Here is a 22,163-nt window from a genome sequence, read left to right on the forward strand (position 1 = left end):
TATATGTGGCGGACCCTGCCACCTTCCTAGCTTCAAACAGTGTTCTGGGGACCTTATTTTCCTCTGAGAACAGCTTGTTTATTCAGCTATGGAAAAATATTATATTTGTAAGTTTGTATTATTTCCTCATTGATACTGTAAATATCAAAATTCTGAGTTTGAATTTCTTTTCCAAAACGACGCAGTGCCCCTTTAAGTAACACATTTTCTTTATAAAAAATAGAAAGAAAGAAAATTATGTAACAGAGTACTGATCAATGATATTGAAGAAAAAATTGAGACTCCTGCTCCACCTTCCCCAACCAATTTTGTACCTCCTAATTTGGGGGATGTAAACAGAAAGTACACCACTTCTTGGTGTACTTGATATAAGATCTTGGTTGCAAAGTAGTTATCCCTGTATACTTATGTATTCGTAATGGCATCTACTTAACCAAATCCTTTGTCACCTATTAAGTACAGTCTGACATCAAGCCTCACTAATTTCTACAAAATGATCACACAGCTCATTATGGTGCAGTTAAATTGAAGACACAGTATATGTGACAGAGGATCTTACCGCGCTGAGCAGAACCCTCTCCTTCCTGAGGATATCTCTGACCATCACTCCAAACTGGAGAGGCTGCTGCTGAAACATGGTCTGTAAAGCAAGCACATGTTTTATCAGATCTTAAAAACATCACACTGGAGCTCCTAGCATGCTGTTGTGTGTTAAGTTGATGCCACTGATAATTATACATATCTAGTGGCTGCTGCCTGTTGTTGCAGGGTGACACAAACATGTTTACAGTAAAGAAGCCTTGTCTTACGAGACATTCACTGTTTTCTTTGATATCTTTTGGTCATCTGATTGTATGTAGGGCTTTATTTCTGTCAGCACTTAAAGAGAGTTTCTGACCCTCTTAAAACCGCCGGGAACACTTTCCATCAGCCATGAGAAACACAATCTTTCCCAACATACGAAAACACCACATTTTCTTTATTTTCATAAGAAGTCTCTGTGAAGGAATTCTGGAGACGCTTCAGGAAACTTGGATGTCTAACAATGAAACAATCATTGAAGCTCGATCAAGGAGATATTTCAAGTGAGAACACTGTGTAGTGAACAATTCTGAGGGTCACTTCCTGAAAGGTGAGTATTTAAAAGTAAAGTCCACCAATGTTACACATTAAAGTTAAAACGCTCCACTCATGAGAGACGTCAGGGTGATCAGGAAGAGGATTCTCTCTGTGAGGTTCAACTGTCTACACCACCCCAAACCCCACCCAGTTCACCATCTACTGTGGGCATGTTGTCGCCTTCGTCCCCCCTCATGGAGTTCACTGACCAAATGAACAAGCTGGTCATCGCTGGGACACAGTTTACCCCCCGCCCTACTGCAGTTTTCTCTCCTCTCATTCCCCTGAAACACCCTCGGCCTTCGGTGAAGTTAGGACACGCACCACCCCCACCCCTTCCATACAGGCATCATCCTCCCCAAGCTGATAAGAGCTCAGCACACTTAGATCTTTCTGTCTCTGACTGCTGATGTTTTATGGGTCCAGGCTCTAAAGATGTCATTCCTGACTATTTCCAGCGAAAGTCGGGGCCCAGTGTACTAGAAGCTTCTTCAGTTCATGTTATGTCTGGTAATAGAAGAAGAATGTTTAAATTGCCAAGAAACAGGGTAGTGTCAAGTTTAACATTCATTCCATGTCAGCTACAGTCAGGCCATAGTTGTATAAATACTGCTTCTAGCACATTAAATCTAGCAGTATTAAATGTCAGGTCATTAGCATGTAAATCCTTTTTAAATTAATGATTATATTGTACAGAACCACCTTGACTTTATGTTCTTAACCTGGTTAGGCCAAGACAACAGTGCAGCAGTTCTTATTGAATCAACGCCTCCAAACTTCAGTTTCATGAGTGAAGCTAGAGTGGATAAGAAAGGAGGTGGAGTCGCCATTTTGTTTAATGAAACTTTCCAATGCAGGAAAATGTTGTATGGTAACTTCAACTCCTTTGATTACATTGCTGTTCAGTTGAGAGCCTCCAGTCGTGCAGCATTACTAACCATTTACAGGCCCCCGAGATATAACGATATAACGATTTCCTCCAGTGATGTCACTCAGTGGCTAAATTGCATTGCGGGTAATGTAGTGCCAGGTTTGAAAAGGAAGAAGAATGTGTGAAACAAAAACAATTTTGTTCATTTGTTTTTAAGCTGTCCACCGATGTTGTAGAAGTGCAACGTTTGACCAGCAAACTGCTTTTCAAAACCTGTGCCTACATTACCACAAAAGGGCTTTATACTCATCACATGCAGCAGTACTCTATAAACACACTTTAATGTGTACAATTGTCTGAGTTACTGTCATGGTCCTGTCATTTTCTTCATTGTGTGTGTGTTTTGTGTGTTTTCTAGGTTTTTGTGATGTCCTTTGCCTTTTTTCCAGTGTGCTGTTTTCCCTCCTGTGTTGTTGTGCTCCTCACCAGCCGAACTTCCCCTCCACACCTGTCGTGTATCTGTTTAATGAGCCCAGCCCTGTTCCCATTTCATTTGTTGAGTGTCCGTGATTCTGCTGTTGTTGTTTCCCTGATCTAACCGTTGATCCTAGATAAACTTCATCAATTGATATTTCTGCCTGCAGTCTTGTGCATTTGGGTCCATCCTCCCTGCTCTCAACGTGACAGTTAGCCTTTAACCGTTTCCAGACCCACGAGACTTTCTAAGTGTCCAAATACGTTTACTCTTCACTCATGTTAGGATTATATTGGGTATCAGAATCTAACTAAGAAGCTAAACTTTCCTAAGTTATCCTAATGGTGTATTCCAGTGCAGGTCAGGTTATTTCTGACTACAATCTAAAAGTCTTCCAGTGACTTTGCTCAGAGAAATATCACTGCAAACAGGTGTTTTAATGGCAAGTTCACAAGCAACTATAGCGGCTGATTTAACAGTAGAGAGCACTTAACAGACAGGATGAGTTGGCTCCTAACCCGTACTGTCAAACTTCTACTGAGCACAGATCAATTGAATAACAGTAAAAATGACAAAGTTGTATTAACACTATATGAAGTAAAAATTGATGAAGATGTAAACAGTAATTGTTCACTATGTGCGAACTTGGGCTGTGCAGGTCTTGCCCGAGTTTCTGACTTGAAATTCTGACTTGGATGACCGTTCCATTGACCTTTTCCATGTCGGAGGTGTTTTTTTCCAAATTTCGAGTGCAATGGAAAGCACCATTAGTCATGTTGTGAGATCCTCAGGCCACATGTAACACACTCTAATAGGATGAGTCTGTTTATCTGTAAGAGTCTGAAGCCACGTACCTCATATCTATTGGCCTCGTCAGCCGTCCTAACCAGTCATCCTGAGGATGACGCTGAGATAGACTGTGACATTTTACCTTTAACATAAAGAAGGAAAATTCCTTCATAGTCTGTTACTCACATCTTCTGTGACTCCTGTCAGCTGTTTGGATTTATACCACTATAATAGTAATGGCTTGAAGCAACTGAATTCAGCGGCATACAACCTCAACTCAAACATTAGGCAGAGTGGCACTGTCTTATTGAAACCTACCATGTTCCTGCTGATCTGCATCAGCTTCATCCTGTCCACCACGTTGGCGTTCTGCTGAGCAATTGACTGCAGCATGCTGATGGTCTGATCCAAGAGAGCCTGAGCCTGGCTCTCCTGCTCCACCTTCTCCAGCGCAAAATCGTCCCTGTGTACACACAAACACACACATACACCAGGCCACGAATGAACAAGCACACACAATCTGCAATAAACAAAATATGCAAAAACGTTGCGTATTTGCAAGCATGTCTGTGAAACAATGCTGTACTTGTGTTCACGTGTTTGTGTCCTACCATCTTTGGCTCTCAATCCATTCAGCTAAAAAGTGTCGGACTTCAATGGGGAAGGCGGATGGGGGGTAGAGGCTGTTGATGGTGTCATCAGGCAGGCACTGTATCATCTGGGACATGTGTACCCACTGGGCCATGATCAAGCAGGGCTGCACGTCAGAGGAAAAGGACATTATGTAGGACTATTCAGTTTTAACACATGTTTAACCTATAAAGGAATCAAATTTGACATCTTTTGATCAAACACCACAATGACATTATACAAAAATGCATGTGTTGTTCTATATTTTACTAATGATCAATCTATACTTTCCTGCTTTCCTGCCCTGTTTGTGGCATTCCTGAAGATATAATTATTTTTTTAAATGGCTCACAAATACAGAATATTGTTTTATTTTTTACGTCAACGGACAATCGGTGCAACTCATCCTGTGCAGCGAAACACTGTTCAGACTTACATAACTTTGTTATACATTTTAGTGGAGTGAAGTATTGTAACAGACTGGGGGACATGCTGATGTTAACTGCCATAGTTTCACTGAGCCAAGACTTTTAGGTTCAGGTAAAGGATAAATGTTATGCTTTTCATATTATGCTTTTATTTGCAGGTTCATAATGTTATTTTGGGTTACTACTAGAATAAGTTTACATTTTTTTCATTAATGCTTAAAAACACATCCGTTTTCTCATACTGCTACAGCACTGTATTGCCCCTCTGTCTGTTTAGTTCCTGTCTCCGTGAGGCCCCCTTTCCTGAAAACCCAGTCTCCTCTGATTGGTCAGCTCACACAGGCCTGAGCCAGCACGGTTCACTGTGTCTCCGGTCAGCTCTGTCGTGTTTTCAGCTTCCTATTAGCTTCACTTCAATGTGTGACACATGATGTAGTGTGATGTCAAGACAGAATTTACGGCGGGACTACTGACGAAGGGTTTGTAGGAGCAGTGTTTTCTGTGGGAGAGGAGTTTCCATTGGCATGGACTTTGGACTTTTTAACGTTCAAGACCTTTTACATGCACGAGAACATTAACTCTATAAACACACACTGAAGGAAAGGAAAAAAAGTATTATAGTTCTCCTTAAAAGGAACAGACTGTTGAATGCAGTTACTGAGTTTCCTGAATGTCAGTCAATGTGTTTGATCAGGGCTGCCTAAAGTGGGGCACGTGGGCCACAGCTGGCCCACCATCAGGTTCAATTTGGCCTGCCAGACATTTCTAGTGAAAACTTTTAAAAATTACTTTAAAAGATTTTAATAATGTCTATGCTTTTTAAATTGTAGGATGCAGAAATGTAGGATCCCTCATTATTAATAATGTTTCATCAACTAAGCATGACTGGGGCAGTGACACAAGTCAATCGGACGATCAGGAAACCTTAGTCCTCGTACCATTTTACATCTTAACAATACAATAAAATATAATAGTTTATATTATAGTAGTGCTTTTGGTGCATGACCCACCATAAAGTTCCGTTTCCGCCCTCCAAGGAAAAAAGTTTTTTTCTACCTCTGTAGATAGATATGAAGATAACCTGCCTGTGATTGGAGATAGAGAGGTTGGTTGTTGTTGTTTCCACTTGGAAACGAGCATGTGTTTGTTTAACTAGAGGAAAATTATTGCCAGCACAGAGGGCACAGTGCAGCAACACAGGCAGGTTTATTGTTCTGGAGTTGGCCACGCCCCACAGTAGCCTGTGTTCGATTGCAGTAATAAGGAGCAGTGAAACAGGCTAACAGAATCATTACTGAGGGACACGACAGTGTGTACATACCAAACTTTCAAGCTACTTAAAACTTAAAAAGGAAAAAACTGGAAGTCAATGAGTTTTTAAAAAAAGAGAAAATGTCGCAGCTATCAAGGACTATTTTCAGCATTGGATCAAAATACATTTTGTGTGCAAGAGAGATTTTAAGGCACCAGTTTCACGTATGCTGGATTTACTGAAAACCAACTACAGCACCTGTGTGTCATCTTAATGACGAAACATATCACCAACTGAAACTGTGGCTCATTTACATGTTTTGACAGAGAAACAAGTCAAAGCAGGCTTTAGATACACAAACACTTGAGTGCGATCAACTTATTGTTGGTTTTGGTCTTTTCACATGATTCCTTGACCACAAGAAAACGAAAATAGAGTGCAAATCTACTGCATGTAGGTCACACAACCATCTGGAAAACATGTTCACCACAGCTGTGGCGATACAGAGAAATATGTCTTAAATCTGTTGCTTACTTGTGGAGAGAACCACTTAAGCAGCTCAGTAACATCACCACTATTTTGTGGTAACGTGAAGGTCAAACCATTGATTCATCTACTTCTGAATGTGCAAAGCATTCCAACAAAAACATTGGGATGCAACATGTTTAACATAAACATCCTTTTTAACTTATAATCAACTGAGAACAGTTCAAAGACAACATGTCTTTCCTCATTAACATCGATTTTTGTAAATATATGCTCATTCTTATTAAATATACCTTTTTAACATTTATGTTGAATATCCTTTTGACCTTCATTGGACATCTCACTGCAGTCTGTTTGTCATTTTGTTATTGTCAAAGTGGCTTCTGGTTTCATTTCTGATAGGGTTCATGTTGATTGATACATTATAGTATATAGTATCTTATAGTATATATATAAGTATCATATAATTCAATAATCAAGAAAATCCTTCAAGTAAGCCATAATATCTAGAATGAAAGATTGAGCAATTTTTTCCTCACTGTTGCGTCACACTGACAGCGGGAAAATGTGTGATACTTTGTGGACTGAACATAAACAATGCTGGTCATCCAATTTAGCAACGGATACTTAGATACCACAAACATTCCCAAAATAAGTTATAAACACTGGTCATGAGATGAGCATCCAACTTAGAATGTGAAATGACCACACTTTCAACAACAGAGTTAGTCAGAGACACTTCAAGAGTTGACCATTTATGGTTACACAGTTAAAGGGGCACTATCTAGATTTTGGAGAGGAAATTCACTTAAAGTAATGTGGTAATAATATCGATCTTTTCCATAACTGAAGAAAGAAGCTGTTCTCAGAACACTGTTTGAAGCTGGAAAGGTGGCAGGGTCCACCACATATAAACAAAGTAAAACAGCATGAAATTGTGTTTATTTATTCAGTCATGAAAACAAAGAGTTTGTTTATTTAGTTTGTTTAGGCATGAGAAACAATTAGTCAAAGAAGATCTTTCTCTTCTATTAAAATCTCTTTCTCAAACAACATGCTGCACCTTTAAAGCAGCTAGAAGGAACTCTCATTTTTTGTCGATTCTGGCAGTCCCTGTGGACAAACCAGTACGAGCACCACCACCTTTTGTAAGGATCTTGATCTGGCTTGCACATGCTATGAGGTAACATATCTATTTGTTGCATTGTAAGATTAATATGACTATGGCGAAACAAAGGAAAAACTTTGGGCGAAAAAGACTTTGCTCTTTGAGGGAGCTCTCAATAATAACTCAACATGTTGCTTTTACACTTATATTACTTGTTTTCTTGCAGAGGTTTGGATGAGAAGTTCAAAACCACTCTGACTCTGCCTTTATACCAAATAAGAAGCCAGAGCCAGGAAAAAGTTAGCTTAGCTTGGCATAAAGACTGTAAACATTTAAAGAAAGAGCTTGTCTGGCCCTCTTTTGTTTGCTCTGAACAAAACGTACAGTCAAGTTAACCTGGTTTTTAAACAGTATAAACATTCAGGCAAACATCCCATTGCTGGTATCAACATTTCTCTTCTACTTCGTTCAACTTTGTCCAAAAAAGTAAACAGAGGTGACTGAAGAATCTAACATCCTACTGTGATTTGGTGTTTAAACTTTATTGACGGGATACAACATTACAAATCTTAACAACCTACCACTCAGCGCAAGCTGGTAGTGAGGAGTCAGTCATGCAGAAAGACAAGGTAGTCAGCCAACAGTCCAGGAATATTCACTACAATGTGACCTAGCAACTAAAGGAGCAAGGATGGAAATCCAAACAGGGGCGAGAGCAAAGAGATCAAGAGCGCTACTCATGGTTATAAACTGATGAATATAAATTTGGCGCAGCTCCCCAAACACCCGTGTGTGACTGTCCAACTGTAGCTATCCTGCAGTTTGGAAAAGGAAGGACGGATCATCTAGTTTATTCTTATCAGCAGTGAATCCACATGCTGTTACTTGTTGTTCTGAAGCTAGTCCTAACAAAACAAAACAACAGGAAGAGGTTCATCTTAATTTGTAGATATTCAACATGTCTACATTCCAGGATGTGGAATTTCTCCTCTTGCTCTGGTTGTTTATTTGTGTTCAATCCCTCATCCCTTGGAGACAAACATTTGGTAACATTAAGCTGCAGAGCTGTTTGCTTCTCTCGTCAGGGAAACTGCACCACTGCCTGAGCAAGATACTCTGCAGGATACATCGATAGGTTAGTTGGCAACACAAAAGCTGCCCAAAAAATAAGCTAACCAGAGCTGCTAGTGTCTCACAGTAGCCCTTTTCACACAGAGACTCCGTATCATCTCCGCAGCAGAGGTTCACCAATTCTCCGCCTTCGTTTGTTCACACAGAACCAAGCAGCTCCGGCGTAAAGCCGCACCAGTGTGTCAATTCATACAGGATGCCGGCACTGCGGATCCAAAAGAGGCGTGTACACGTCATGATGTTGACGTCTGTGTGTTTTTTTCAATGCGTTCCTCTAGTGTCCACCTGTTAATCTAAACATGTACCGCTGACTGTTTATAATCATATGGATGCAGTTATAATGTGTCGTGATTGAAATCCTGATCCACCATGCATCCTGGAAAGTGGAAATAATCACCATCAGTCAATAAGACGCTGTCTGATTTTCTCACTCGAGGGGAGGGATGCTGTTTTCTGGGGGAAGTTCACTGAAGTCTTGGTCGGGAAGGGCTGACTGCAACCGCAATTATACATGTGTATGTATGTGTTATAAACACAACAACAAACAGGCAAAAGGTTAGTTAGTGTGCTATTTTAGAAAGTTACCTTGCTAAGTGGGTAATCCTGCTTGGTGTAATACCCTGACATGGACTCTCTCCTTCAGGCAGTTGTCTTTTGTTTCATATTTTGCATAGTTTCGTATCACATGTACATTTTTCCACAGGGCAGCTTTGCTGTAGTTTAAATTTTACATCTATATTTTCAAAGTAGCCTCCCCAACACTGCTGCTTTGAGCCATGCGTCTCCGGCGTCCTTACGCAGCATCACATCAGCTCTTTCCTTGACAATTCTATGGGTGACAGTGCGATGAGGACAGGTAATTAGGAAGGCATTAGAAATGTAAATAAACTTTGCAGCATCCCATCAACAGCAGCACCTGAACATGGTATCAGGTGTCCCACTCAGACTTCACAAGATGCTTACAAGCATCAGACTGAGAGGCATATTAACAGCAAGTCTGGACCTCCAGAGATGTATTCTCCGGCTGTGGACGCACAGTCTCTGATTGGATCTAAAGGAATTTCCAGCTGGCAGGAAACTCATCGCTCCTGAAAGCCTATTGTTCTGCTTATCATATATAACAATTCAAGGACATATCCTCATCTCCCTGTGGTACAAAAAAGCCTTGAATGCTTTTTGCTTTTGCCTGACATCACAAGTCCCGCCAGTCTCCTCTATCTCCATTTGATAATGACATCATATCACTGTTTCCCATTTCTGTTTTTATAAGTGTTTTCCAAAAGCATCCAATTCCGCCTGTGAAGTTTTAAAAGATTGGGCTATTTATTGAGTTCATGTTTGCCCTGGGTCCTAATTGAGAGTGGCATACACTATCATGAGAGCAGGGGCACGTTGTCAGTCATTTTGATGTAGATAGATGCAGCAGAAACGGAAGTGATGAAGTTTGAGTGACTGTGAGTCCACAGCTGATTGAAGATACGAGCGATATGGAAACCCCTCATGTTCAGAAGACACTCTGTTTATATCACTGCATATGATAACATCTGTTAAGGTATGGAAAATCACATTTCAGCTAATGTCACTGCACAGTGGGGCGTCAAATCAGTTACTGGTCAGTTTCCACTGGCATTCTCAGAAATCAATACAGGGGAATTTGATGATTGAATTCTCAACTAAAAAACTAAATTGGCTTGTTTTGGAGGTTAGAAAGTTTTATTATATGACCACACCAATAAGGGATAAACAATAAATCTGATAATGTTGACCTGATTGAAGAGAATTAATCTCCTGCAAGTCTCTTCGAGTATATTCACTCTTAGATTACCTGTCACAGTATAAACTTTCTTCACTGGCAATCATCAGAAATGTGGCTGAAACTGACCATTATTGTAATTATTGATTACTCTGCCAATTATTTTTCTTCATTCAATCGTTTATTCTATAAAATATCAGAAAAATAGAGATATACGCTCGTCACAGTGTCCCAGAGCAAAATGTGACATCTTCAAATAAAAATCGTTAGACAAAGTGATAAATTACTCAAACAATCAGTTGATTACTCAACTATCAAACAAGGTGTGTTGGCAACAATACTTCTAATCGATTATTAATTGTTTAAATCATTTTTTAAGCAACAATGTTCTCTGGGTCCAGTTTCTCAGATGTGAGCATGTGCTGCTTTTCTTTGTCTTATGACAGTAAATGAAAAAACTTTCTGTACACCAGACATTTTATAGACTTCAAGATTAATAAATTAAAGGTGCGATACGTAAGAATCTTAGTTGAAAACATTAAAAAATATAAATCATCAACAGAATGTGAATAACAGTTCTGACATTATGACTTCTATGTTATTGTGTTGCAAAGACATATACTGGAGTTAGCATGCTAAGCTGCTAGTCCCGGCCCATCACGATCTAAAGCTGCATGGCTAACTGAGCTAACTAGCTAACGGCAGCTAGTTGGCAACAGTTAGCAGTTACTAGTTGTTGCCACTGTGTTTTGATTAATAATAAATTAAATAGAAAATAATAGTTAAAACAAAGCTCGGATAACTCGATAATGTAAACAGTTGTTAGTTTCAGCGCTAAGGTCAGTTAGTGATGATTTTGAGCTGTCATCATTATTATTCAGGTGAGCGGGTACTGAAACATAAGCCTGTGAGGAGTGGGAACTCATCTGTTTATACAACACAGATTTTTAAATGAGAAAAACATGAGTTAAAGTCCTGAATTCCTACTTTGTAAAGCTGCTTCAGGGGAACACAGGAAAACACACGCTGCCAGGTCAGTTCCTCATAATTCCCACTCAGAAACAGACATTTAAAACCCTCTAAGGTTATTGAGAGCATCAAGGAGCACCGACACACGACACAAACACAATTGTTTTCTGGATTTAGCATATTCTCTTACCTCTACAGCTCACATTGAGATCCGATACCTTGAAAATGAACACAACCAGACCTTTGAAAAGGGGTTACCAACAGCTGAGAGACTGTGCTCTCACTTTTCTTCAGCACCAGTTTACAGACTAATAGCAGACCAAAGTTTTACAAGTGGAATGCCCAAACGTCTTTTATCAGATATGTGAAACTAAACTTCCCTAAATGCTGCATGAGATCACCAAAACTGCTCCATTGGCAGTTAAAATGTGTGAACGTGTCACACGCCGAGGCAAAATCCAAAAATGTGCCACACAGGGATTTACCAACTGTAACCTCTGATTTCCCTTTAACATGGGAACACTGAGAGAGAGAGGAGGAAAATAAATGGGAAAACTTCTGAGGACCAAATTATCAGCATGAATGTTTCCTTGTTTTCTGTCTAAATAATGTATACCTTATCTCTCTGTCTTTCTCCATCAAATTCAATCATCTGTCTTTTTTTAGGCTCAACATCACAAGCTGACTTTTGGAAGTGAAAGTGAGAGACTTTGCACTCTCTTTAAAATCATGTGTGGGAGCTACAGGCCTGTAATGGAGAGGACAGATAATGGCTCTCTCTAAGAACTGTGAGACGCCTGGGAAAACAGCTGTGGCTCCTTAACATGAGCTACGTGAACAGGAAGCACTCTGCCAAGTACAAGCTTTTGGGCCTTTTTCATGTCAGAGTCTGGTCATCTGTCTCCCAAAGTTCTCTCTGCAGTCCTACTGATTTCGTAGCGATCATGTTTTTCTTTATGTTTTTAGGTTTTGTCGTGTCATGCTGCAGAAGCAGCAGCTGCTCTCACTGAGGTGGGTCACGCTTCTCCTCACCTTGGTGATAGTAATAGCTGTCCACTGCCAGGACACATGTGCCTGTTGTCTCCCTGATGTTGGCTCTGTGACATCTGGATTTCATGAGTCAGATTCAGTACAGAATTAAGAATTCAGAATTAAAATGGCACACACAGGAGACGTCACAGCTGAACTTAGGGAAAAGTTCACTAACAAGTGAAGTGGATGAGGTTTTGCTTTAAAGCTGCTAATAACAGGAAACAGGAAAAAGCTACCAATTCTGACGGCTTAACAGACCAGTTGATGAAAAACACGCAAAGAAAGTGGCAAAGAGCGCTGCCTTGAAGCAAAGTAAGGAGTGGTGCAAGTATGGTGACATAGAGAGGAGGGAGGTGGCTCCATACAGCTTGTAATCCATGTCTCCAGGAGCCCAGAGCTCCCAAACTGAATTAAACAGACAATATTTAATCTCTTTTTAAAGCCAGAAATCTTTACTGAAGCTGCTAAGCTAAAAGCGTTAGCGTGCACCTGCCTGGCGCAAGCTTGACCCTGCATCAAGGGTGTAAATAACATCTTTTTTAAAATCAATTTGGGATCTCAGGACTTCCGTAGACTTGGATTTCGCAGGCGAGCTGTATGTACCCATTAAATATTTTGATTCGGTTGTTTGTTTGTCCCCATCTACTTGAGTTGTTTAAGAGTATGCTGCAATTCTGTTTTCTGTCTCCAGAAATGTTTCGTAGACTTCCCCCGACCTTCCATCGGCACAGGGGCGAAAACACAGTGACTGAATTTCCTTTTTGGGCGAACTTATCCTTAAAGTGGTCAAAATGAACTCCACCTCGCCCTGCTCCGACATCAGATGCATCATACAATTACAGCCTGTAACACAGGTTACATAACGTTTACTGTCGACAATGAAGTCCATTGTGCTGATATTCTGCTCTCTTACTGTTGTGGGACATTCACTTGTAATGGAGTAATTATATAATGTTGTATTGCTGCTTGTAGTGACAGCACACAGTGGCATGTGTTCATGCCCTCACATTCATACTGAAGTAGACGGCATCTACTTCAGTTGTTTTGGAGGATGCTGTTTTGCAGTGACGCTCCAGAACTGTTTTGAGAAGTATAAAAACTTCACCTGACTCTCCAGCAGCAGGAGTGTGAGGAGATAGTGACTGAATTTTCATTTTGAGGGGAAACTTTAATCCTTTAACTTGCCCTTGTGTCACTGGTACAAACACCAGGCTCACCAGGATGAATGATACCCACATAAATAAAGTTGTGGAGCTGACACACGCAGTGTTAAAATCTGATCAACAATGAATATGGCGGGTTAATGCCACATAAACAGCAGTGAGCTGAACAGGGTTTCTAGGAACAGAGCAGTGACTGACGTGCCTATTGGGGCACAGACAGAGGAGGGAGGGACTACATGGCTGATAAAGAAAATATTCTTGTTGACTTACGATTATTGCATAATTCCCCTCCACATTATGTGAAACACAAGAACATGAGTAAAAGCCCAGATGGAGCTTCTTTTTAAGCAACTTGACACATTTAGTCAAATGACTGTAGAAGGACATGTGGCTGTGTGCCAGGCCGACATACATCCTGCAACAAACTGTTCTCTTTTTTTTTTTTTTTTCATGACCAAAAACATGACTGAGGTCGTCTGACTGACTCAGACGACCTCATTTATTACGCAGTGTTTTGAGAAGTGCCGAGGGCCTCACCTGCTGCAGGGCCCAGGCTTCAACACAGTGATATCCAAACAGTAAAAAAAAAAAACATACATAAAACTCTTACCTTCGATCAAACATATATTTCAAAGCATTGAAAAGACGCTGTGGTCCGTCGCCTCTTCCTCCTCCTCTGTCTCATAAGTCCTCCGCCAGCCTGAATATCCTACTCAACTCTTCCTGCATCCATCAGTCAATTAAAACGCCAACGTTGCCCCTGGGGAAAGCTGGATGAGTCCTGTGGTTTGAACCGAGCAGAAAAAGTCACTTTGAGCCGCTGAGCAGGACGCAGACAACTTGTAACAACGCAGAAAGTAGGTTAGGCTCACTTCCCTGTTACGCACGATGTGCCAGTAACGGAGGAGCGCGCTGTATTTCCTGCCCTCACGTTCAAGTTCACACATGAGCGAGACGTGCGAGGCTTCAACGCTGCTGTTCAGCGATACGACTGGAGACAGAGACTACTGTCTGTTGTGATCCACATGTGCACCAGATGTTGACGTTTTCCAGACTGTACTTGTGGTTAATGGTTACATAAGGGTTAAAGCACGAGCTCTGCTTCCTTTAAAGTCTCGTGACTTGATCTATAAGCGTAATTGGGACAAAGATTGTGGCGTTCAATAACCGCCTTTCAAACAGAAACTACAACCAAGCCTAGTGGGGCTTGGTACACTTCCAATGAACGAGCTGTAGGCGGAGTCGTGTTGAGTCATTTCACCAGATGCTGCAACTTCCAGTAAGTCTCTGCTGAGACACATGATACCATATCTGCAGATGGCAGTGCCTTCAAGTAGGACTTCTTCCCAACGGCACTCGCTGACGGGAAATCACCTCTCTGTGTGCCTATGAAGAAAATCCTCCTTGTTTTGGGTTTTACTGGCCTGTACTTGCCCTCTAAATTAAGGCTCATTACAAAAATAGAAGTGTTTTGTTTTCCCCCAGAAAGCCTCCAGCACCTCATGATGATGACAGTGTGACTCCGCAGTTAAACTTGATCCAGTTGTGAAAGGCAAATGAGAACTTCTGAGGTACTAAATTCAGTGTTTGAGTTCTTTATTCTTCTACTCGACTTAATTTCAGACTAATGTTGAACTTTTTACTCCACTACATGTGTTTATTTTTAAAGTTAATGAACATCAGTATGAACTACTGCAAAAGATCTAAACATGTCCATGTAGATTATCATTCTTGCTTAATACATGTCAGATTAAGCAAGAATGATAATCTACATGGAAAGTCCCCAGGCAAGTAACAGAAACAATAACACCACAAATAACAATATACAGACATGCAATACACAATACAAACTTACAATATGTGTAATGTCAAAACATTTTGCAGCTACGGAGAATTTAACAGATGCCAATTGGGGTTTTATTTTGCCTACAAAAACCTATGATGACCTCAGAACAGCCTACAACTATCCCACAAAATTTTAAAGGATAAGTTCACAAAACCTCACACTCATGTCAATGGAAAGTCAGACGAAGTTTTGTAGTCCACAAAACATTTCTGCAGCGTGGAAGTAAAAATCATCAAATGGCTCTCCACAGGTGGGAGACTTAATCCAAGTCTCTGTGGATTCTTGAAGCTGAAAACTTCACTGTAGCTTCTTAGCTAAAAGCGTTAGCACTCACGCATGTTGAGGGTGCAAATAACGTCATGTTAAATCAGTTTGGGAACTCCGGGCTCCGGCAGACTTGGATTACACTGGTCAAGCTGTATAGAGCCATTTTATGTTTTTCTTTCAGTTGTTTTTGTGCGTTTTAAAACAAGTCCCCCTCTACTTACGTTGTTGGGGAGAATGGTGTTTTGCTGTGAAGCTCTAGAAATGTTTTGTGGACTACGAGACTTCACCTGACTTCCCATCAGCATCAGGCTGAGTAGATACTGACTGAATTAAAATTTTTGGTTGAACTTATCCTTTAAGTGCTTAAAATTGACTCCACCTTGCCCAGCTACAATACCGAAATACTGCTCTTACATTGCATCGTACTATCTTAGCCTGTAACTCGGTATATGATGACACTGACAGGAGATTCTCTGATGCATAATTTCACTCTTGACATGAAGTTCATTTTGTTAAATATATTCTGTTGTTTTTCGACACTTTGATTGCAGGACATTAACTTGTAATGAAGTAACTATATGACGTTGTATTGCTGCTTACATGTTTTACTTCTACAGCTGTTAGTAGAGACATGTGTTCATGTGCTTGTAGGCAGCTTTGTTTAGCTATGATGCATCATTGTCCATGAACTCACAAAACATTTATGCACATGCATTATTAATGATATAATATAATATATGCTCATGCAGTCATTACTGCTGTATGTCCCTGTAGGTTTGCTGCATTACAAATGATATAATGCAGATAAAATATTCAGAGGCTATGACTGGATGATGCAATATATGAGCGGCATATTGATACTGTATTCAGATTACTTTTTATGTTTACCTAATAAAATACTACTATAAACTGATGTTTTGCTGAAGATTATATCACCCTGCACAATATCAAGTAGTTAAACCTCGTCCATTTTTTTATTTTACTCTTTTTCCGTGATTCCTTAACTTTTTCCCCGTGAGGGCCAGGGTGAAAAATAATGGTGGGGCACAGGCCAATAATCAACACCTGTTGTATTGTTTTGTTAAAATGAAAAATGGCAACAGGATCCCTCAACTGACTGACTTCATGCACAAAGAGCAACCCTGCTCACCATGCATGATCATTAAATAATACGGGACTGTTTATATTTAAATAGAATTTTCACCTCACAAAAAAAAAAAAACAACATAAACAGCAATTTAAATTCTAATATTCATTAAATCTAAACATATTTTGCTAGAAAAATCTTGAGGGCCAAATTGAATCCAACTGTGGCCTGAGGGCGAGCCCCCCCTGCTCATTTTGCATTTTTTAAATGTGCCTGAAATGTTAACCTTGTGGTAACCCCACCCCTTGACTGAAGAACAAGATCTTTATCTTTTATGGTTTTTATTCCCTCGTACCAAATAATTAATGAGAACATATATGTTTGCATACATTATGTTGGCACATCAGTTGTGACACCTTTTACTATTTGAACATACAATAGAATTAATATGTTATAATATGTTGAAATTTAGGATGAAATAAGAGTATATGGAAGTACTGTATGTGGACATAGTATTCATAGAAACATTAACAATCAACTGCTGTTGCTTGTGTATAAATAAATGGTCATATATTTAATAATTTAGAATATATTGGATTAGTTTGCCCATGGTACATACTGTGTAAGAATAACTGCTTTTATTCCAGATATGTACATTACATACATGATGACAAACAAATTCAGTGACTTCATACACATTTACATATTTAGTATGTTTGTTTATTCTAAACTGTTTACTGTATAAACTCGCATGTGGACAAACACAAAAATACTTGTGTATTATCATTACATATGTCACATGTTAACATACTAATGATCACGTGCTGTAGGTTTCTTCCTTATGTTCACATACTTTGGTGAAAATGTAATATTTTATCATTTGTATTATTACTTCTGGAACAGAGATGAATAAAACGTTACCATGTGGAGCCACCAGGGGTCGCTACTGTGTTTAATATGTTTTAGTTCTGCTGCTGCTTTGCTGTCTGAGGTTTGGAGGTTGTAATATTGACCTATTTGTGAAGCGTTTTGTATTGTATGGTTTTGTAAATGTCTATATATATGTTTGATATATAGCTGCTGTGTCTGCTTGATATATACATCAGTTACATATTGCACTTGGTCATTTTAAAGTCCTCTCATCTGGATTTAATGCTGTTTCCTCTTTGTGGGCAGTGCCTCCAGGCTGGGTTCAGATTATGGGTTTTACCACAATAAATGTGAGTTGATTGTATCCTTATCCGTCTAATCTGAATGGATTGCTGGCACAATCTGGTCATCCATCTGGGTTTGCAATTTCTAGGATTGGCCACACGGGGGAGGTATGAACCAGTACAAGACTCGGCTGTCTTCAGTGTGTTCACTGGTCTGTTTGAAATTAGGTGCCATCATAGCAAGACCTCACATGATCATCTGCAGACTACCCAACATGAAGTAAAGCTAAGAATCAAATAATTGCATGTTAACTCCTTAAACTGTATCTCTCAGTACCAGATTCTGCTGCCTGTGACACTTCTGTTAAATTCTTCTTAAACAGCGATCTGTTTTTCACTTATAAACTTATTCCATGTTTATTTATTCAGTGATCACATCTGAGTCATGTGAGAGGGGGCAGGGGAAGACATTTTACCAGGACATTCCCCTTGTCAAAACCAATTTCCTGAGAGTTTTGATTGACCTGTCCAACACAGAAACAATGCAGCTGCAAAGATTTGATCATTTCCTTTCAAAGGACCTGAAGAGTTTCCATTGTGCCTTTGTTTCCTCACTTCAGATTATCTTATTTATTTGGCTTGAAGCTGCAGGCTTCATCTTGATTCATTTCTCCTGTGTTCTCTCTTTAGGTCTCACCACTCAGTTCAAAACTACCAGATATCGCAGAGCTGACACTCAGTGCCAGTTACCATAAAGATTAGACTCTTTAGTATTCAGGACATAGTTGTGGTGACAGCTTCGCCGTCCAGGAAAGATGCGATATCTAATGTTAAACGACATTGATCCGGTGCACTCTTAGTGCTTTATCTGTCTCCTCCTCTGTCAAGGACACACATTTGAGAATATTACATCAGACCTTTCAATACAAGAAACAATGACTATTAAGAAGCAACTTCTTTAAGCTTTCTAGCTGTCTGTTGGTTGCAAGTTTGTTGTTGAAACACATCTTTCAGCTCAGTGTTTGTTATTGTTGTGTTCAGTGTGTCTCCAAGTATCAGACACTTAAATTTAATACTTTTTAGGACCTTTTACAGAGTATTTTAAACCAATTTTAAGGCTTACTTTTGGACAAATCATCTTTTTCTTATACAAGCATTGCTGATGAGTATAAAAGTAAGTATTATAAGTGTTTGTGGCGTCGCAGAGGTAGGTTTTATGTAGGAATATGGTTAATAGGGTGAGTAAGGTTAATCTATATTTTGCCACAAGGTAAGTTATAAAAAGAAGTCATAAAAAGAAGGTTTAAAGATTAGTAACATCTGAAATGTGGACTTTCACACAGAAGAGCTTGACTCATTTGGACAAAAATAAAGTAAAAGCTGGATAAAGTAAATTAGATAAAATGTTTGTGACCATTAAAACCTCACAAATTCAAATTTAAGACTTTTTTGAGGACCTGTAGGCACTCTTTCTGCATTACTGCTCTCTGCGCAGGTTGGGCATCATTTTCGGGGTCCTCTTAGGTAAAGGGCCTTTATACTGCAGCTTTGCAACATCTGGAACCAATACAGCTGTGCTGGGTATCTGTGGTACCAGGGGGCTTGGAGGTTGTAGGCTGGGTTGGGTGGGGGCTGCGAAGGGTTGGGCTAGTTGCTGCTTTGGCCCTGGGGGTCCATGTGTCCCTGACTTCAAAATAGACTTGATTGCTAACAGCTGGCAGTCCTAACTCACCCAGTGTCAGAGCTCTCCTCTGATGTCAACCTTGTCAGTATCAAGGCCCGGACAGTGGAAGGTGGAGAGGACGACAGTGTCCGAGTGAAATGAAATTCAGAGAATGACCTTTTTTTTTAATGAAGGTTGGAACCATAAATAACTTTCAAGTCTTTGTCTAGGTACCTCTGAATGGAGAATGCACTATTATCAGTAAAAATCTGATATTTCAGTTGAGTGTAAGCTAAAAAAAATGGTCTTGAATCACCTCTTACAAGAGACATGAGTGCACAACAGGACAAAAAAGTCTTGAATGCCTTCATCGGTGCAATAAAAAGGCTTTGGTTTCGATTATAATTACCCACATCCTCAAACTATATAAAAGGCTCATTATTTCTATACCCTAACCCTAACTATTTATAAACCCAACTATATAGAGGTAATTATTCTGATGATTAACATGTATGCCTTTTAATTATTGTGAAATTGAATCTCAATATAACTTTTTATTAGAGCTGTATTGCAGTAAGGACAGTGCGGCTGTGTCCTGCTATTCACTGCCTAAGCATGAGTAAATAGGACAGCAGCTCATTAGCATCTTTTATTATCCAATTACAAATGCTGCTCGCCTAATTACCTCCAATCAGCAGGGAGAAGAAAATGATTGACTTCCTGGAGGACAGGAGTCACTCAGGACAAGAAGGACGAACTGGTTTTCAGTCGCCTGCTCGATGGAAAGTGACTCATGGGAAGTCAGAGTATGGAAATATATGTAGTTGGACTGTGGAGCTAAATCCCTTACTATTTACAAAAACATGAAGAAGTAGTGTGAAATTAGTATGATATACATAAGCCTCTCCTCATATACCAATGTCACATTTCCACATGGTCTATTTTACCTTTGCAAGGTTGAAATTTGCATTATGTTATTGAGTTTGTGACAAGAAAAGATAGGAAATAATTTCTAAACAGCTGCAGAAACGATTATCCTTCATCAGAGGATGAAGGGCAGCCGCTGCACAAGGTTGTGCTTATAACAGAGCTATGCATCATTATTATACAATTAATTACTCTGTCATCAACACCACCAGCACCACTGTTCTGCTGGGATTCAGTCACAGATGTTTCGAACTCAGTTTTGACACGACTATCCATAACTGCAGAGCGATAGATTCAGATTTAGGCTCCGACTAAAAACTTTCACTTGTTCGCACAGAGTTGCTCAGATTTACTTCTTCTCTCAGTTAGTTTTGAGGCTTTGAAAGATGTCAGGAAAGGTCCAGAAATAGCACAGGGCAAGCCGCTGGGACGAGCTGTTGTTTACAGACAGTGACAGATATGAAGGACCTCTGTGCTCTGGTGCTGGGCCTGAACCCTCTGGGGTGTGCTAGTGCTGCTTCTGTTGCTGCTCTGGACGCTGCAACGCACACATGGAAACACACACACGCAGGCTGGCAAACTGATGTGCACACAGACACACAAAACACTTTATAACAACCATTTTTAAAACTACTACAAGGAGCTTCTAACTGGTTATTAAACAGTCTCGATTTATTACTGATGCCTCTATAAGGTCCACGTAAGCAAACAGGACCATCAGTGAGAAGATCAACTATTTCTGTATAGTTTATCTCAACGCCTGCCGTGCAGACTGGAAGAAACTGTGTTTACATTTTGCCAGGCAAAGATACAGTGAATAGTACGTTACAAAGAAGCAGGAGAATTTCTGTACAAATGTATCATTTAATTTTATTGTATTACATTTTATTACTTAATTTTATTTTGATTTTATTTAGTTTTAGCACTTTATATTATCATTATGTGCTTTTATTAAATTATTTTTATTTTATGAAATGTTATTACTTATTTTTATTGCATTTTATGAAATTATTGTGTTACCTAATTTTATTTTTGACATATTTTGTTATTTTGACAGTGGAAACACTACCACTTTTGTCCACAGGGGCCTCCAAATCAACAAATGATCAAAGTTCATTGTAGTGGCTTTAAAAAATGGTAAATCTATAGTTAATTAAGCTTTAGTTCTTAGTTATTTCACTGTTAATAAACTATGAAATAGTTTATAAACCATTTTAAAATACATTATCACAGAATTTCAATTCATGGTTTCTTTTATTTGCAACGATTTATGCCATCAAAGCTGTGTTATACTGCACAACAAGACAGTAAGTTTTTTTTCTCCATGATTGTGCTGTTTCCATCGAGACACAGGACTTATATATTTTGGTGAAAAATGCATCCACAGTGAGTAAAAACGTGTCAGGAGCAAAACATCGCCAGGAAACAGCTGGTCGTTCAGAGGGTAAAGCAATATAAGCATTGCAATATTTATAAGCATCAGGTGTAGCTTTATAATGGCCATCCAAGTGATGTTTATAGATGAACTACACAGTATTTATTAACCATTTATAGTCATATAAGCATCAGGTGCAACTGAACAATAGACAATTGCTTAATACATGGTTTACAAAACATTTTGTTGTTTGTTAACTGAGAAATAACTATTAACTAAAGTTTAATTAACTATAAATGTAGCATTTATTAATGATGGCTGTCTCCATCTTCTTTGTGCACTTTCAGGTAAACCTGCCGTGTATCTGTTTCTTTCTCTTATCAACCTGCTGACGATACAGGCAATTCAAGCTGATGAGGGGGGAAAAAAAATCCAAAACCTCCTGATTTAGTCTTGTGCATTTCTACGTTAAACAAATTAGCAATCAGTTTAAGTGACACTGTTGACCTTAACATTGGGGTCAATCCAGGCCACAGATCCAAAGCACCACCATCGTGTAATTTCTGCACTCTGGTCAATTGCCGTCCCTTGGAGTGCTTAAATCAGTGAAAGAAAAGAAAGAACTAACCACATTGCAA

The 22,163-nt window shown here is 39.5% G+C and overlaps 1 protein-coding gene across 1 annotated transcript in view; it reads right to left on the reverse strand.

Moving 5' to 3' along the window:
* Window positions 1–14,380, reverse strand: part of stat6 (signal transducer and activator of transcription 6, interleukin-4 induced) — a 28,344-nt gene extending 13,964 nt beyond the window's left edge. The window contains exons 1-4 of the mRNA XM_084367204.1: window positions 13,817–14,380; window positions 3,866–4,011; window positions 3,573–3,717; window positions 560–640 (exon numbers count right to left, since the gene is read on the reverse strand). Of these exons, the coding sequence (XP_084223330.1) occupies window positions 560–640; window positions 3,573–3,717; window positions 3,866–3,999 (360 nt within the window). The 5' untranslated portion in view covers window positions 4,000–4,011; window positions 13,817–14,380. The remainder of the gene's footprint in view (window positions 1–559; window positions 641–3,572; window positions 3,718–3,865; window positions 4,012–13,816) is intronic.
* Window positions 14,381–22,163: the final 7,783 nt, after the last annotated feature.

Source organism: Pagrus pagrus (assembly GCF_965226575.1).
Source record: "Pagrus pagrus genome assembly, chromosome: 11".
Lineage (NCBI taxonomy): Eukaryota > Metazoa > Chordata > Actinopteri > Spariformes > Sparidae > Pagrus > Pagrus pagrus.